This window comes from Anabrus simplex, chromosome 1 (genome assembly GCF_040414725.1).
Source record: "Anabrus simplex isolate iqAnaSimp1 chromosome 1, ASM4041472v1, whole genome shotgun sequence".
Classification (NCBI taxonomy): Eukaryota; Metazoa; Arthropoda; class Insecta; order Orthoptera; family Tettigoniidae; genus Anabrus; species Anabrus simplex.
Window position 1 is genome coordinate 904,307,579 of NC_090265.1, and position 19,780 is coordinate 904,327,358.

Below are 19,780 nucleotides of genomic sequence, written 5' to 3' on the forward strand. Positions count from 1 at the left end.
TTTCAGTACAAAATGTAGAGAGTTTAAATTACATAAATGATTAGGGACTAGTTTCGACCTAGTACTAGGTCATCATCAGCCTAAAGCAAAATTAAAACACAAATACCGAAGAAATTAAACAATGTAAAGACACATAAGGTCTCGTAAAAGTACATACCACGCGAGATATTGTGCAGCACTATGTTAAAAAATAACTCTATGAAAGAGATTCATAAAAAGGCCAGTGCGCATTAAAAAGATGTTATAGATAAGAATCCTTGAGTTGCTGGATAAGGAGATTAGAATATGCTGGCTCCTTTAAGATGCTGGTATCCAATTGAAGAACCACTGAGCCAAAGTCACGTTGTTTATTTACGATTAAAGTCCAGTGCACCGAGCTCGATAGCTGCAGTCGCTTAAGTGCGGCCAGTATCCAGTATTCGGGAGACAGTAGGTTCGAACCCCACTGTCGTCAGCCCTGAAGATGGTTTTGCGTGGTTTCCCATTTTCACACCAGGCAAATGCTGGGGCTGTACCTTAATTAAGGCCATGGCCACTTCCTTCCCACTCCTAGCCCTTTCCTGTCCCATCGTCGCCATAAGACCAATCTGTGTCGGTGCGACGTAAAGCAACTAGGAAAAAAAAAAAGTCCAGTGCGCCGTATAGCATTAAAAAGTTGTTAGGGATGGAAATTTTTCAGTTGTGGGTCAAGGAATTCAACATATGCTGACTTCTTAAATGTGCTGCTGTATATTCGAAGAACAACTGAGACGATATCAGGTCGTTTTTTAAGCTATTCACAGACGTAAAACACATGAATGCTGGAAAGGCTCTTCAGTTTTTTGGAACTTGAAGGAAGGTAATTGTTGCGCGTGGAGGCTTAAGAATCCAGAGATGCGCTACATTATGTTAAAAAATAGAGATCCAAAAAAGGTCCAGTGCGCCGTATAAAAGTAATAAGTTGTGAAAGTAATCCTTAAGTTGTTGGTCATGGAAATCGAAAAAGGTTGTTTTCCAAGCAATGCTGCTCTTCATTCAGAGATCAATTGAAATTACAGTAACATTGTCTTCTCAAGATGTTTATAAACTCGAAATAAATGTCGATGTGAAGTAAGATGCTAAAAGAAAGTTCTTCTGTTTCTAGAATCTTGAAGGATGATGGATGTTATGCGAGGAGGATTAACATATATGGAGTTAAAGGTGGATAGAAATTCGCAGTTCAATGCGTACCATAGATTTGACTCTGAATAAATGGCAGCACGGAAAGAAAGAAAGAAAGAAAGAAAGAAAGAAAGAAAGAAAGAAAGAAAGAAAGAAAGAAAGAAAGAAATTTGGGCAGGTGGAAGAAAATATTGAAATAAAATATGTCGTAAGGGAATTAATACGTGTTGTAATAAGCTGAAGACAGAACTGGGGGTAGGTGGGGTTCAAAGGAAATCTTGAGGAGGTGAAAGGAAAAAAGAAAAACAGAGGGTGTAAAGGGGGGGGGGGGTGGAAGGAAGGGGGAGAGGTTATTAAGGCGGGGCTGAGAGATGTAATATGGAAGATTGTTTAAGAAAAGCACTGTAAACAGAATGAAAAATCAGACTTATAATATTTGATTTTGATTGTCTGAAAAGCTGAATGAACAGGTCAAAAAGAATGTTTGGTTTTTTAGAAATGTCATTAAGATTGAAGATTGGATTAAAATATTGGTCTAGATGTAAAATAAAATGTTATGTTAAGGAGGGGTCCTTTATTCATAATTTTGAGAATTACCATATCATGTTTAATGTCTGTAAATTTATGGTTATAATCATTCATGTGGTAACCAACTGCTGAAAATTTATTGTAATTTAGGGCACTGACATGTTCCAAGTATCATATTTTAAAGCTTCTTCCTGTTTGTCCAATATAAGAAAAATTGCAACCGTTTCATTTTACCCTCTATACACCGGATTTTGAAAAGCAATCAGTTCTATTAACAGACGATGAGTTGTGTAAGACGGTAGCGTTATTATTGTTGGTTCTGAAGGGGATTTTAACATGTTTTTTAAAAACGTTAGTGACCTTTTAAATATCTTTATTGAATGTAAAGGTAGAAAATAAAGAAACTTTTGGTTCTTCCTTTTTCAGAGTGGTTATAGGACGATGTTTGTATTTATTGTATTTATTGTATTTATTTTATGTATTTATTAATATTTATTGATAATACAAACATCATCCTATAACCACTCTGAAAAAAGAAAAACCAAAGTTTCTTTATTTTCTACCTTTATGTTCAATAAAGATATTTATAAGGTCACTAACGTTTTTAAAAAACATGTTAAAATCTCCTTCAGAACCAACAATAATAACACTACAGTCTTACACAACTCATCTGTTAATAAAACTGATTGCTTTTCAAAATCCGGTGTATACAGGGTAAAAGGAAACAGCTGCAATTTTTCTTATATTGGACAAACAGGACGAAGCTTTAAAATATGATGCTTGGAACATGTCAATGCCCTAAAATACAATAAATTTTCAGCAGTTGGTCAACACATGAATGATTATAACCATATATTTACACACATTAAACATATGGTAATTCTCAAAATTATGAATAAAGGACCCCTCCTTAACATAACATTTTATTTTACATCTAGACCAATATTTTAATCCAATCTTCAATCTTAATGACATTTCCGAAAAACCGAACATTCTTTTTGACTTGTTCATTCTGCTTTTCAGACAATCAAATATTAAAAGTCCGATTTTTCATTCTATTTATAGTACTTTTCTTAAACAATCTTCCATATTCCCACATCCCTCAGCCCTGCCTTAATAACCTCTCCTCCCACCTTTTTCTCCTTCCGTTTTCCTTTTTTCCTTCAACTCAAGATTTCCTTTGAACCCCACCTACCCCCATTTCTGTCTTCAGCTTATTACAACACGTATTAATTCCCTTACGACATATTTTATTTAAATATTTTCTTCCACCTGCCCAAATTTCTTTCTTTCTTTCTTTCTTTCCGTGCTGCCATTTATTCAGAGTCAAATGTATGGTACGCATTGAACTGCGAATTTCTATCCACCTTTAACTCCATATATGTTAATCCTCCTCGCATAACATCCATCATCCTTCAAGATTCTAGAAACAGAAGAACTTTCTTCTAGCATCTTACTTTACATTGACATTTATTTCGAGTTTATAAACATCTTGAGAAGACAATGTTACTGTAATTTCAATTGATCTCTGAATGAAGAGCAGCATTGCTTGGAAAACAACCTTTTTCGATTTCCATGACCAACAACTTAAGGATTACACTCACAACTTGTTACTTTTATACGGCGCACTGGACCTTTTCATGGATCTCTATTTTTTAACATAATGTAGCGCATCTCTGGATTCTTAAAACTCCACGCGCAACAATTACCTCCCTTCAAGTTCCAAAAAACTGAAGAGCCTTTCCAGCATCCATGTGTTTTTACATCTATGAATAGCTTAAAAAACGACTTAACTTCGTCTCAGTTGTTCTTCGAATACACAGCAGTACATTTAAAAAGCCAGCATATGTTGAATTCCTTGACCCACAACTGAAAAATTTCCATGCCTAACAACTTTTTAATGCTATACGGCGCACTGGACTTTAATCGTAAATAAACGACATGACTTCGGCTCAGTGGTTCTTCAATTGGATACCAGCATCTTAAAGGAGCCAGCATATTCTAATCTCCTTATCCAGCAACTCAAGGATTCTTATCTATAACATCTTTTTAATGCACACTGGCCTTTTTATGAATCTCTTTCATAGAGTTATTTTTTAACATAGTGCTGCACAATATCTCACGTGGTATGTACTTCTATGAGACCTTATGTGTCTTTACATTGTTTAATTTCTTCGGTATTTGTGTTTTAATTTTGCTTTAGGCTGATGATGACCTAGTACTAGGTCGAAACTAGTCCCTAATCATTTATGTAATTTAAACTCTTTACATTTTGTACTGAAAAGGTGGACCCTAATAATACATTAATTTACTGTATTGTAATCACAGTTCAATACGGATCTATCATTATGAAACTTATTTCATTTTATTACCATATTACTTTTCGCTAAAAGTAAGAAAATGTGCTGTTTTCATTTTATTGAATATTTCATATGACAGCATTACTTTTAATCGCGGCATTCATACTGGTGTCATTGTAGTGACCTACGTATGTTGACTTCAGTTGGAAAAACTTTAAGGACAGTCTTTCTGAGAATTCCATAGCGAAGCACGGGTACATCAGCTAGTTATTTGATCCAAATAGCATTGCGCTTCGCATAATCACGCGGGCGCTTGATGCAATAGGCTATATTAATCTATGCATTTGCTAAGTAATGGCATCTAAGTGCATAACTAATTGACACATGTGGATCATGAGTTCATACTATTTTTGGTAGGCTTATCAGAGACCGATCATCTCACTCACATACTTCCTGTGAGGGAATAGAGATGTGTAATTTTTAGCCTTGTAGCCTTGTATGACAACAGTCAGGCTTTGAGACAATAAGTGTTATAAATATATCGTAGTACTGTATGCTGTACTGTAGGCTGACGATGACCTAGTACTAGGTCGAAACTAGTCCCTAATCTATATAATAAAATATAATAAAAATCTTCCGGGCTATTATGCCGTGGTCCACTCCTCTCATTTCTTCCAGACGTTTCGACTACCGGAAGATTTTTATTATATTGACACCGGCCGTGAAAGCCTTCATACTTTAATAATAGTCCCTAATCATTTGAGTAATTTAAACTGTTTACATTTTGTATTGAAAAGGTGGAACCTAATAATACATTAATTTACTCTATTGTAAGTACTACGGTGTCTATCAACAGTTCAAAGTTTCAGACCTAGAATGACCAGGCTGCAGACAGCCGCAAACAGTCCTGTGTAATTATTCCGTTTAGGTGTGCACACTTCACATTCAAAGCGAATAGCTGGAATACTATGATGATCCAGTGTGTTACGTACCAGTAGTATCGGAAAATTATGATGATGATGATGATGATGCTTGTTGTTTAAAGGGGCCTAACATCGAAGGTCATTATGAATGGCATGCTAAAGAAGAGAGAGATCTAACTCCCCACTCCCCAGCTACTTCCCGCCAATATTCAGGCAGGCTGTTATACTTGATACGCAGCAGTAATCCCATCCATCTATATATATAAAAATAAAAAATAAATATAAAATAAGAGTTTTGTCTGTACATTGCTCAGAATTTTAAAATAATGGTATTTCTGTATCGGTCATGTCCATAGTAACAAGAAAATGCACTTTTTACTTTTCCGTAATTTCTGTCTGTCTGTCTGTCTGTCTGTATGTATGTACATGCATCACGAGAAGACGGTTGAAGAGAATTTAATGAAAATTGGTATGTGGAAGTCGGGGGATGAGCCTCTACAATCTAGGCTATAAATCATTTTACTCACGCTGAGTGAAATGGTAGTTTAGGGGAAGGCCTAAAATTGAATTCTCAACTATTTATGTTATTAGTGGTCTAATGAAAATCAGTATGTGAAGTCAGGTGATGAGCCGCTACAATCTAGGCTATAAATCATTTTACTCACGCTGAGTAAAATGGTAGTTTAGGGGAAGGCCTAAAATTGAATTCTCAACTATTTATGTTATTAGTGGTCGTATTTTAAAGAAAATGGGTATGCGAAGTTGGGGAATAAATTGCTACAATCTAGGCTATCAATCATTGTATTCACGCTGAAAAAAATGGTAGTTTAGGGGAAGGCCTAAAATTTAATTCTCAAATATTGTTTTTAGTAGTCCTATCTTGATGAAAATTGGTATGCAAAGTCAGGAAATAAGTCGCTATAGTCTAGGCTGTAAGTTATTTTATTCACGCTGAGTAAAATGGTAGTTTAGGGGAAGGCGTAAAATTTATTTCTCAAATATTTCTTATTAGAGGTGTAACCGATGAATGCTACATAACTAAGGTTATATAGTATTAAATTTCCTATTATTCATGTCTTGTACATTGTTACCGTACTGGCTATGATCACAAAGATATTCATGAATTTGGATTTTTGTTACTAAGTCCATATCAGCGCAGAGTAACGAGAAAATGGGTAAACAGTATTTAATGAAAATCGGTATGTAAAGTTGGAGAATAAGAAACTACAGTTTACGGTATAAAATATTTTACAAATCACAGAGTCGAAAGAAAACTAAATGTGTAGGCCTACAATACAGAAAGCTCATAACATTGATCAACAATAACATTACATTGACCATTGTTTGTCGTGATGTGCTTTGTGTCTTCTGTTGCCCCTTATCTCCGGTAGATAGGATTACTGCTGCGAACAGAGTATTTTTTTATTTGATTTACGTCGCACGGACATAGATAGGTTTTATGGCGACGATGGGATAGGAAAGGGCTAGGAGTGCCTTAGGCCTTAATTAAGGTACAGGCCCAGCATTTGACTGGTGTGAAAGTGGGAAACCACGGAATACCATCTTCAGCGCTGCCGACAATGGGGTTCGAATCCAATATCTCTTGGATGCAAGCTCACAGCTTCGCACCGCTAACCACACGGTCAACTCGCCCAGTCATACAGAGTGTAAGAGCCTGCCTGAATATTGATGGGAAGTAGCTGGGGAATTAGATAACTTTCTTCTTTGGCATGCCATTCCCCTGGTTTATACATTTACTACTGGTACGTAACACACTGGATCATCATAGCATTCGGGCTATTCAATCCCTACTCTGAGGCACTGATTGGAATGAACAGTGTGCATATTTAGCGGAATAATGACAGATGAGTGTTCATGGCAATCTGCAGCCTGGTCATCCCAGCTCTGGAACTTTGGACTATTAGATTGGCACCGCAATCTAACCGCAGCACTGTTCGTTAAAAGTGATAAAACATGCGACTTTACAATTGATCGAGTATTTTATATGATAGCATTGCTTTTAATCGCTACATTCATACTTACGTTTTTGTAATGACCTATGTTGATTTCAGTTAGGAAAACCACAAAGTCAGTCTTTCTGAGAATCCCGTAGCGAAGTACGGGTACATCAGCTAGTCAGAGATAAATGGCAGCAAAATACACAAAGCACATCACAATAAACAATGGTCAATGTAATGTTGTTATTGATCACTTTTATGAGCTTTCTATATTGGAGGCCTTCACATTTAGTTTTCTTCTGAATCTGTTATATTAGAACATCTAATGTAAAGCGAGTCATCCTTTCTTTCATGACTCCCTCTTGTGTTATTATTCAAGCGATCGTTCCTTCATGACTTCTTTCTCATTCTTATAATCATCTTCAAAATTTAATCACCTTCACCACCAATATTATTACAGTCGGTACGGTAAAACTGAATAAGCAAATTATCACAAAAATTATTTATTCTATTATCACCACCTATTCAATACAAGCCACGTGCTATGCGGATGAAATCTACATAATATTATACACACTTCTCAGGGACATGTTTCACCCCTTGTTAACACGTTCCCTGCGGCAGTGAATTTCGATGACTTAATGTTACGTCGTATCGGCCCACCGGTGACCCGATGCTGCCTTTAGTTATTATCGGTTCAGGTCACCGGTGACCTGACGAAATTGACTTTGTTTACTCCCTAGTATGAAATCCTGAGCAATGCATGTGCACTTGTTGTGTGCGTCATTGTTGAGGAGACATTCCAGCGTATTTACCTGTGTGACAGTGTTCCGATTCAACAATTGCGTGAAACAGAAATGATCCCGGAATTAATTGTTAGATTCTCGTACACTGATCAGTTTTTATTGGAATATGAGAGGCCTATGTTAATTATTTTCATACTGTTGTCACTTTGTTCCAAATAATGAACAATTCGTCCAGGATCCAGTGCTATCCTAACCCTCTTTCTTCTCCGTGCCACCGGTGTGTCAGAATGTGAAGGCTCCATGCCTAAAAAGGATGTGAAATTGCTTGTAAATATTATCTACGGAAGATAACAAATAAAGGACGTGAAATTGCTTGTAAATATTATCTACGGAAGATAACAAATAAAGGACGTGAAATTGCTTGTAAATATTATCTACGGAAGATAACAAATAAAGGACGTGAAATTGCTTGTAAATATTATCTACGGAAGATAACAAATAAAGGACATGAAATTGCTTGTAAATATTATCTACGGAAGATAACAAATATAGGACGTGAAATTCCTTGTAAATATTATCTACGGAAGATAACAAAGGACGTGAAATTGCTTGTAAATATTATCTACGGAAGATAACAAATAAAGGACGTGAAATTGCATGTAAATATTATCTACGGAAGATAATAAATATGTCAATAACTACTCCAGTAACCTCTATTCGCTTACCTAAGAGCAATGCAGAAAGCAGACATCAGAGAAATAATCACAGATACCTCAGCATTGCTTATACTTTACGCAGATGATATGGCAATAGGCTCAGAAAACATAGAAGAGTTCCAAGAGGTCCTCAATAGGCTCACATCATGGGCAGAAAGAAACGGTTTGCAAATAAACCACAACAAAACTAAATAAATGACCTTTAGGAAAGGAGGAAAACATGCACCTAAAAATACAATAACCATGCACAACAAACCTCTGGAAGTAGTGCCAAAATTCAAGTACCTTGGAGTCACCCTCCAAACTACTCTAACATCCTACAATATCCATGTCAAAGAAAGAGCAGCCGCAGCAATAAAAGCCATCTACAACATTCAACAACCTCAACAAATATCATTGGGTACAGCAATGCTACTGTTCAGGACAGCCATATCACCAATAGCAACCTATGGGATTAGCATCACCTGGGAAAAACTCACACTCAGCGACCTGATGACAATAGAAAAAGTCAAGGCCCGATATCTCAAGAGAATACTAGGCATTGGGAAGTCAGCCCCTTCAAGGTTAACGTATGTTCTAACCAAGGAGGACTATTTCACTGACGATATCAAAACACAGTTTTGTCTACCAAACACCAAGTCCTACGAGAATGCGCGCCAAAATTTAAACGAGAAAAGGAATGCTATTTGGTCCGACTTCTATTCCACGGACGCTATAATGACGGAAGAATGGAAGCAAGCAAATTGCGAGCTACGGCACGTAATTACACGTTATGCCACTCATGGATTTCACCACAGATTCTGCCAAACCAAAAACTTCCACCAGCCGAACGAAGACTGTATATGTAACCTGTGCAACGATCATTGTGAAAGATACCATGCACAAAACTGCAAAATGAGGACAACCTCAATAATAAGAATGGCATTAGCATAGTTGACCATCTGTACAAAAACTGTTTTTGCACATTGTGCGCTTTTCATTTAATAATAATAATGCAAAAAGCAGATATCAGAAGGGTGGTACTCCTTAACCAACAATCTACCATCTAGGGGCAGCAACACTCTAGGCTTCATTCACCGCAATAGCGCCAAGTGATTCCCGCGTAAATATATGGGTCAGACAACAATCGGGACTCAGGGTAAACCGAAGCGATATGAATGGAAGATGAAAAAAACTTCCTTTGGGTCACCGGTGGGCCGATCAAAACTAGCAGTATGCCTCAATCCTTTACTTCAATTGGAACACTATGTTGCCATTAGTTAACGGAAATTCTTAACTAGGACGTAGTTACTTACTTCGCAATTTTGGGAAGTTCGCGCCGACGGATAAGAGTAACATGTTTCGGGGCACATGGTGACCTGAACCGCACGGAACATGTTAAGGGCATCATCAGCCTGTAGGTAACAGTAAGGTCAAATGTCTGAAACATTATCTATTCATACATGGATTAATGTGTGACATATTTTTCATTGTAGGTAATTAAAAATTAATTTTTTGGCACCTTCCCCTAAACTACCATTTGAAAAGAGTGAATAAAATTATTTATAGCGCAGACTGTAGTTCCTTATTCTCCGACTTTACATAAAATTCTGTTCACCCATTTTCTCGTACCTCGGCGCTGATATGGACTTAGCAACAAATGTCCAAATTCATGAATATCTCAGTTATCATAGCTGGTACGGTAAAAATGTATATGACATAAATGATAGAAAATTTAATAATATATAACTTTAGTTATGTAGTATTTATCGATAGGGCCAATAATAACAAAACTACCATTTCATTCAGCGTGAATAAAATTATTTATGGCCTAGATTGTAGCGACTTATTCCCTAAAATTATATACCGATTTTCATTAAATTCTCTTCAGCCATTTTTTCGGGATGATCGTGCGTACGTACATACATACACACAGACAGAAATTACGGAAAATTAAAACGTGCATTTCCCCTTGTTACTATGGTCACGACCGGTACAGAAATATCATTCTTTTTAAATTCTGAGCAATGTACAGACAAAACTCTTTTTTTTGTTGTTGTTGTTGTTTAGTCCTCAGCCCAAAGGCTGGTTGGATCCTCAACAGCTCTGCCATCAGCTGTCATAGATGGCCTAGGCATCACTGAAGAGGCGTGCTAGGGAAATGAGGAGTGAGGTAGTTTCCTGGTGCTTTCCTCACTGAGCCAGAAGTTGCTATTACATATCAGTCTGCCAAGCCCACTGAAATGCATGCACCAACCGACCCTATGAGCAATATTTTCACAGCATTCATAGCAGGGACTGGCTGCAGAAGGAATGGCATTACTAGCATCACTCATACCTCAGTTTAAAAGTCTTTTGGTGACTGTAAAATAAGGCATAAACTAGGGCTCTTCTTAAAATAGATTATTTTGATTTAGACATTATAATACCATTTTTTGAGTTTGGAGAAAACCTTGACTTGTGCTGTGTGGGACATTGTGTGAAATCGTGCTCAAGGCAGGCTGTTAAAAGTTAATATCTGTAACACACAGGAAAAAGCTGTAAGTGTTGAGAGCCAAAAATGGGTGGAGATAAGAAAAAAATGAGATAAGTGACAGAAAAACAACTTACATCCTCACTGGCTTAACTATGTGGACGACATTTTTGCAGTTGTTGACTGTAATTCAGCCAATTCCAAAACTATTTTAGATCCAACTCAATCGGATAGAGCCTTCAAGCAAGTTTACCTTAGAGGATGAAAATAATGTCATTAAATTTTCTAGACATTACCATAACCAGAAATCCACAATATTTCTCTTAGACTATCTTTAAAAAACCAAAGCACACCCTTAGTACTATAAGAAAGGATTCTAACCATCCTGGATTACACAAAAGGGCGGCTTTCTTTAGTATTGTGTATAGAGCTTACAATATTCCTTTATCCGAAAGAGATTGTTAACAAAATAGAACTAGACATTTTTCATATAGCTTCTCACAATGGTTATAATAAGAACTTCATTGAGAATATCATTAATACACAAATAAACCACCTTCCACTCTGACTAAAGAACGTAAAAAGAAGGATAAAAACAAATATGTTCTTTTCGCTTTGAACAATACCAACTGTTCTGGGGATTTCATGGAACGCATAGGTGTAAGAAGGTGCCGGGGTGAATGGGTGGACAGGGAAATTTTAAATAAGTTAAAGCACACAATTTGAAATTTTATATCCTCCCTTTTTTTTTTTTTTTTTTTTTTTTTTTTTTTTTTTTAAATTCTAAAATTTGGTAGATAGAAAATCTAAACAAGCTACAACAAATGACAGTTAAAAGGAATAACATTGAGCTTGTCAGCTCTGATAACAGTGGACTATAAGTCGAAAAATCAGCTACAAGAACTGGATAGAATTATCAAGATAATATATAAGGATGAGCATTATAGCTCTGAAGGTACACTATTTTACAAGAGCACATTATTGCTCCACTCACATTCTAGGAAACTTAGCTCCGAAAGGTTACTGTAGTCCAGTCTCTAAGAGGCACAAGGTTCTTACAAAATTATGTTTTACACCTTTCAAAAACAGTGTTTGCAGTCACTTCTGCTCAACAGTCTGTTATACACTCGTTTATCAATAACTAAGCTTTAAACTGGGGCAATCAGTTCCCATACTAAATAGCCTTAATGTTAAATTAAAATGTTTAAGACGATCGGCCATGAACAAAAGGCTAGGAGGCGAAACCCTTGCACTCCTTTTAGAAAAACACTTCAAATTCTAAATAGGCTTATGGCCTGAAACTGCAGAGGCTAAGCCTATACTACAGAGGGGTGACTAAACGAAAAATATTAAATGGCAAAGACGAATGAAGAATGTAGAGGTTTAGAAAATTTAGTCACCCCTTACCAAGGTGAATGGGAATCAACAGAGGGTGGACAATCATTGTTCCCTTAATTTACAAGTTTCCCAGGAGGGATTTAAACAGAGTCCTCAGACTTGCCAAAAATTTACATGTAAACAATGACTTTAGAACTTTACATTAGGAAAAGAAGTTTGAAACCTTCCCCTCAAGTTATTTGCCTGGAGCTATCACATATTAAGAAATTTCTGCCATTACCTTGAGTAGTTGGGCCTTCTGAATGACGGCATGCAGTCCCTGCCTCCTAATTATGCTGCACTCACTAGAGCGGAGTGATGAAGATGACAATATGACCCTAATGCGCCCACCTTTTATAGCATCTCATAAGCGAAATTTCCAGAACTCTTTGTAGATAAGCTGGATGCTTGTACACACCCCCAATTTTAATTGGCTAGAAAGATATACACAAAATTCCTGATTGGTTAATAACTAAGGAAGAAAGAAGCCATAAGAGTGTTGACAACTTTAACCCGTGGAAAAAACAATCTACAAAATACTGCCAGAGGGGGCACATAGGCCGATAGTAGAGACATCTAATGGTTGATGGCCTTCTAGAAGGCGCGCAGTTCAACGAGATGGAGATGGAGTACCCCCAGTACAATAACATTTTCCAGGTAACGAACGTTCTCAAAAAACACAAAATTAACGTAAACTTAAAACAATCAATAATACCGCCAAATTACTTTTTAATAATCGCTGTAATAACGACTAACGTAACAAATTTTCAAACTCCGGTGTTTACAAATTGACATGTACCCAATGCCCAGCTTCATACATTGGACAAACCAGTTGCAGTTTTTATATTTGTTACCAGGAACATGTTAAAGCAAAACAGTACAACAAATTTTCAGCTTTTGCTGACCATATCTCAGATTTTCATCATCCTTTCTCTTCAACAGAAAAAGATCTTTCTATTCTTTTGAATATATATGAAAATATCTTTATTAATTTATACCAAAGATTGAACTGTGTAGGCAATCTGAATCAGTTATCCAAGAATATTAACATCCTTATAGATATGGTAATTACTAAGTCTTTTAATCATTCTTCGAACAAAAAGTCTCGTCCGAACATTAATCAGCGTTCTACTTTTCCTTCCCATTCCACAGCCTCCCCTACACTTCAGGCCAGTCACACTCTCCCAGCCAACACACTCCCCACCTCGCTATCAGTCCATCCATCATGCCTGCAACACACTCAGATTGGCACACCAGACCCTCTACAGGACCACATGGATAAACCAACTTAAGCCAGCAAGGATGTAAGTTGCCTTTCTGCCACTTTTCATCGCATTTTCTTCTTACCCAAGCCCCCACTTTTCTTGGTTCTCAATGCTCACAGCTTTTTCTTGTTTGCTGCAGATATGTTCTTTCAATACCTTAACTTTTAACAACCTGGCTTGAGCACAATTTCACACAACGTCCCACGCAGCACAAGTCAGGATTTTCTGCAAACTCAAAAAATGGTATTATAACGTCTAAATCAACACGATCTATTTTAAGAGCACAAGTTTATGTCTTATTTTACAGTCACCAAGACTTTTAAACAACCAGGATTGATATTTTAGCGTTAATATAATTTTACCCATTTCTTGCTATGTAATATGTTTATCGTTTAGTTTTAAAAGGGTTTTTTTTTTTTCTAAAAGCTTTACGTTGCACTGACACAGATAGGTCTTATGGCAAAGATAGGATAGGAAAGACCTAGGAGTTGGAAGGAAGCGACCATGGCCTTAATTAAGGTATAGCCCAGCATTTGCCTGGTGTGAAAATGGGAAACAACGGAAAACCATCTTCAGGGCTGCCAACAGTGGGATTCGAACCCACTATCTCCCGGATGCAAGATCACAGCTGCACGCCCCTAACCGCATGCCCAACTCACCTGGTTTAAATGGTATTTAGGCCACAGCTGATCATATCTATGATACAAGGACCAAACATGTACTAGCTGATTTTAATTGAATTTATATTTGTATTGTAAGATGGGTCTTCTGTGAACTCTTTTATAAGCTTCACAAAATACAACAGGTAACTTTCTTCTTTGTGGACATTGCCAACATAAATGAGAACTGCCACACGAGAAGTTACACTATCGCAAATATACAGGGTGGCGCACGAAATGTCATACATCGGAAATGTTTTATAAAATGTGTAAACCTGGGCTCACAACCATGTCCTTTCGTGAACAGAAACCTTATTTCATGCGTGATGCGACAGGCAGCACCACATCTCGCGCATGCGTACCGGCTGCCTGTTATACAGCATGGTGGACAAAGAGAGATGGACGCATGAACAGAAGGTGAAGATAGTGTTGTTTTATGCTGAAACAAAAGCGTAGCTCAGACCCAGGAAAAGTTTTGTGTTCATTTCCGTACTCGATGGGCTCCTTGCAGGTAGGCGGTATACAGACTGGCCAAGCAATCTGAAACGGAAGGCAACATACTGGAGAGAAAACGGCCCCGCCTCAAGCTGGTCCGCTCACCGGAGAATTTTGCTGCTGTGAGAGCGGCTGTGGCTCGGAGCCCCCCCCCCAAATCCTCCAGAACTGCATGTGTTCAGCTAATTCAGAGAATACTGGAGTCTGACCTTGACGTGTTTCCATACAAAATGACAAATGTTCTAGACTTCCTGAATGAACATTTCTGGCCCCGTGTGATGTCCCATCGATATCCCGAGTGTTTTCAGAGCGGCTCAATCTGGCCACCGCATAGCCCCGATCTCAATACCTGCGACTTCTTCCTGTGGGGATATTTGAAGGTGACAATCTACCGCCATAAACCAGAAAATGTACAGCAATTGCAAGCAGCCACTGTGACTTTCTTCCGAGGGTTGAGTGAGGACTTGGGTCATAGAGTGATTGCGAACATGCAGGTTCATCTCGAAGCTGTTGTAACACCGAGAAGGTGGACATATTGAACATGTCCAGCACACGGACTAATCATGCACATGTCAGTGCATATCGTAACGCCATTTTGTATTCAGTATGTTGTATATTACATTTTCTATAAACAATTTCCAGTGTATGACATTTTGTGCGCCACTCTGTAGAAGTTGTTGTTATTAACTGCTAGAAAAATTTACTTTCAGTAGGTCTTTTACCTTCAACAGATTCTTGTTCCTTAAGTTCATATTTAATACTCTGAAGGAAATCAGGGTCATACCTTGCCTCTCTTTCTGAATTCGCTGGCTGATCTTGTCTATGCTGCCTAATTTTTCTCCCAACGTTGTCACATACTCTCTGACCTGGTCAAATTCGGGCGATTGGTGCCGCATCATATACACAGCAGCAAGGTTGTGGAATGAACTTGACATTCGACCCAACAGGCCTTGTCGACTTTTGCGATGAATGGCAAATTCCTGGAATAAAAATAAATCCTTAAATTGAACACCTGATACTTTGTTAAATTAAGAATATTTAGACCATAATTAGACTTACTGAAGGTTTTGCAGTGAGAAATATTTTCATGCTTGGATTGCAACTCAGAACAGGATGATTGGCAACACGGTTAAGAAATCGATGCAACAAAGCCATTCGAGCTATGATAAACTCCTTTGAGTACCGGTCCAGCTGTGCGAGAAGAGTATGTTTACCTGGGAGAGGCTGGAAAAAAAGAAAAAAATATAGAAAATGCTTATAAAAGACAGTATAATCAAACAGTAGAGTAAATATCAAAAACTACATATTACATACTATTTTTTTTTTTTGCTAGTGGCTTTACGTCGCACCGACACATATAGGTCTTAGGCGACGATGGGATAGAAAAGGCGTAGGAGTTGGAAGGAAGCGGCCGTGGCCTTAATTAAGGTACAGCCCCAGCATTTGCCTGGTGTGAAAATGGAAAACCACGGAAAGCCATCTTCAGGGCTGGCGACATTGGGATTCGAACCCGCTATCTCCCAGATGCATGCTTACAGCTGCGCGCCTCTAACCGCACGGCCAACTCGCCCGGTACATACTATCTATTCAGTACTGATATAATATGAAGTTCCTTTAAACTTTATGAAAGATAATAAAGTGAAAACAAAGACAGTTATAAATTGTCCGTCAAGCTATATCTCTCATGAGACGATGATGATGATGGTTGTTTTTAAATAACTTAAATATACACCTTATAAAAATTGGATCAGTAATTTCAGAAACTATTCAATAATTTTTATTAACATTTTGTTCTGCATGTCCATACGCTCAAAGAAGGTAAAGTTATCATTTAGAATGAAATGGGCTCATTTTGGCTACTTGGTGTGGAAGAAGAAAGGGTTTTTGCTACCTAATTCTAGAAACATCTCAATTCCACAAGTGAAGGCTTTCAGGGCAATATTAGGTTTCAGCAAGTAAGTCATGTGACAAGTTATTACTGAAACAGCTCATTAGGTTTTCAAACTTTAAAAAGGAATTGGTTAATGAGTGTGTGCACGTCTTTTAAAAAAAAAAAAAAAAAAAAAAAAAAAAAAAAGGGAGAAGGATGTTTAAAATTATGATAAAATAGAGGAGCAATGATTGACATTAAAACTGCAATTGGATTAACAAATTAAAGGGCCAACTAAGTCAACTTTTTGAGCTTTTCTTGCTTTACACCTGAAGTAATGTTTAATTTTGATTTTAATTTTGAATGACTTCCTCCGAAAACCTATAACACGAGATTGATGTTAACAGTCCAAACAATATGACAGTCCATTTCAGAAATAAGAAATGACATAGCCCAATCCTTGGTTGTGGCATCATACACAACTATTAACCCAGCTCAAGGGACATAGGGTCACCTTTCCTATTCTTCACTTGAGTAATTCTTGTCTGGCGCATCCACGTTGTGGGGGTTGTTATCCTCCGCATCAGTAGGCCGGTGTGAGGAGAGCTAAGTTCAGGCAGGGACCCCAGTCTCACGGGGTATAACATGGAACCCATGCCCAGGGTTACGGGTGAAGCCATAACAGCATCTTAGGCAGAGAAGGAGATCTTCGGAATGGCGAAGATGGTGGATGTGATCCTCTCTGGGGAAAAATAGAAGAGGAAATCATTGCCTTGAGGAGAAGAGGGATCTTCAAAGGCTAAGGGAGTAAACCCCAAAACAAAATCCTCAGATTCGTTAGGCTTAGCAGGTCAGCAGATGAGTAAATTTGTACTTGCTTGTTACATAATCTATCTTGGATTTGTCTTCTCTAATTAGTAGGGCCGGATTTTTTGAAAATGCATATGCAATTGCATACTTTGACATATTTTGAGGGTTAGTGCATATTCTGGACGTAACCGCATATTCTGGTACATAATGTCTGAATTTAAGGACAATTACAAGAACTACTAAAATTAATGTTTCGTAGGCCTACATCTCGAGCTAGTTGCCTATTTTATGTGCATCCCTCACTAGTTGGTATTTTCGACTCCCTGTGTAATCAACTTGTGAAAATTTGGATTATATAATTCCACCTTTAAAAGGTGGATACTTTGACAATACGGGCTCTAATATGAAGTTTATTACGTGTAATCCCTGTGTAATGGCACTTTACTTTTACAACTGACAATGGCAACAGCTTAGGTGTGGGTAGGCAGCCTGGACTTCCCTGAATTCCTTTCTTTATCACAGCAGATGATCTCAAGGGGTTGGGCACTTGGTCAGGACAGAAGTATCTTCAGTTCACTAATTACACTCCATTTTAATGCCCTGCATCTCATTTTTAAAAGCGTTAGTTCCTAAAAATGCCTAAGGAAAAGAGCAGCAGAAGAGATTTACTAAACCAGTGGGTGTCTGGTAATAGGGACTATTCAACAGATGGTGTCATCATGTACTGTCAAGTTTGCTCAAAGGAAGTGAAATACGAAAATAAATTTCAGCTTGAACAGCATTCAAAAACAACTGCACATATTAAAGCAGAGGAGGAGAAGAACAACAAACCACAACAACTACTTCTTACGCAGGTAAAGCCCAAGTCCTGTATTCTTAATCAGTGTTCTCCCCAGAAATTTTCGTGCCTGGGTGGCAGGAATGAGTAGCCGGGCGGGGAATACTACGTAAAAAATAAATATGATAAAATTTCAACGTATTCCCCTCAGGCCATTAACATGAATATGTTGTATGTTGGGTATTCAGCCTGAAGGCTGGTATGATCCTCTGCAGCTCCGCCAACAACTGTCACAAATAGCGTAGGCATCACTGAAGAGGCGTACTAGGGAAATGAGTGAGGAAGTTTCCCGTTGCTTTCCTCACCGAGCCAGCCGTTGCTATTACATATTAGTCAGCCAAGCCCACTGAAATGCATGCACCAACCGACCCTATGAGTGATATTTTCACAGCATTCGTAACAGGGACTGGCTGCATAAGCAATTACTAGCATCACTCATACCTCAGTCACTTTCATATTGTCAAAGCCAAGGATGAGACTGAGACAGGTCAATGAAAGTAACAAATTTGATATAGCCCACACCAGAAGACATAGTGCACTATAAACACTACATCTCGCCAAGACAGATAAACATTAACTGCAAAATTCAACTATTTTAGTTTTATCAAGAAGAAGGCGTAACAGAGTAGTTTAAACTTCTAGTGTTCTACTGCTCGTTCATAATCAGTTGGTTGCTGTGGAGAGCCAGTGCTCGTATGCGATTCCACGCTAATCCAGACACCGCTCGCGCACGACACTATGTGATAAGCTGAACTCCGATGTAACTCACGCAATTATGCTGACAATACTGATTTTTTTGCGTTGACATGTGCTTGAGACACCTCATGGCGTCTCTTTAAAATTCTGAAACTATCTAAATTGTCCACACCATCTTTATTCCAAACATTATTTTCTGAGGAAAATAGAATACATGGCCATCAGTACAGTTTATTCATTTTTGCACAACCACATAACCAGTCCAAATTTATGTACCACGAGTCATGAAAATATCGTACTGTTCTTTTCAATTCCTTGAGTAAACTTTTAAGAGAAGGAGTGGGTCTACCTTTTTCAATTATGTTTTTCTTTTCTTCAAAAGTTCTTAAAGAAAATGACATGTTCATTAAGCTTCCTACTATACATGAACATTTTGGGCCCGCCAACTCACTTATTTTCGAGGGGGAAGTGACAGCAGTCATTTTAATGTTTAATACGTTGTGGAGTCCCATAGGCTATACTTACCTAACATAAATTAAATACAAATTCACACTTTAACTAGAGAAGTCACATCCTATTATAATAGAAAACAATAACACAATAATATAACAATGCACTGTGGAGCGCGGCAGAACGGACGGAACAGCTAGCACCGACGTTATAAGCTTTTGTTTCCATTTTCCACTGTGGTAACACGACCGAAGAACGTAGTAGGATACATCTCAGTGTCAAGGGGAAAGGGGCCTTGCTTGGAGCAGGCACAGTAATATTCGCCTAGCTGTTAGAAGAGATTTAAAGCGTAGCCATTGCATGGAGTGGTAACAGCCTCTCGCTCAGCTTTGACCGTGGCAAACTGCTGCAATAGAGTTCTTGCGACACATCCAAGGGAAGAAACAAAATATTAATATTAAAGAATATTCAATTTTTATATTTTCAAACTGTTACCAGTGGTAACAGTGGATACTAGCACGCTTCGCCACTGGCTTTGTTGACGATACAGTTGTGTT

At 37.9% G+C, this 19,780-nt stretch overlaps 1 protein-coding gene across 1 annotated transcript in view; it reads right to left on the minus strand.

The window, feature by feature from the left end:
- The window catches only part of LOC136857734 (sorting nexin-7), a 115,829-nt gene that overhangs the window by 91,887 nt on the left and 4,162 nt on the right, over positions 1–19,780 (minus strand). Inside the window, exons 4-5 of the mRNA XM_067136618.2 lie at positions 15,619–15,783; positions 15,344–15,539 (exon numbers count right to left, since the gene is read on the minus strand). Of these exons, the coding sequence (XP_066992719.1) occupies positions 15,344–15,539; positions 15,619–15,783 (361 nt within the window). The remainder of the gene's footprint in view (positions 1–15,343; positions 15,540–15,618; positions 15,784–19,780) is intronic.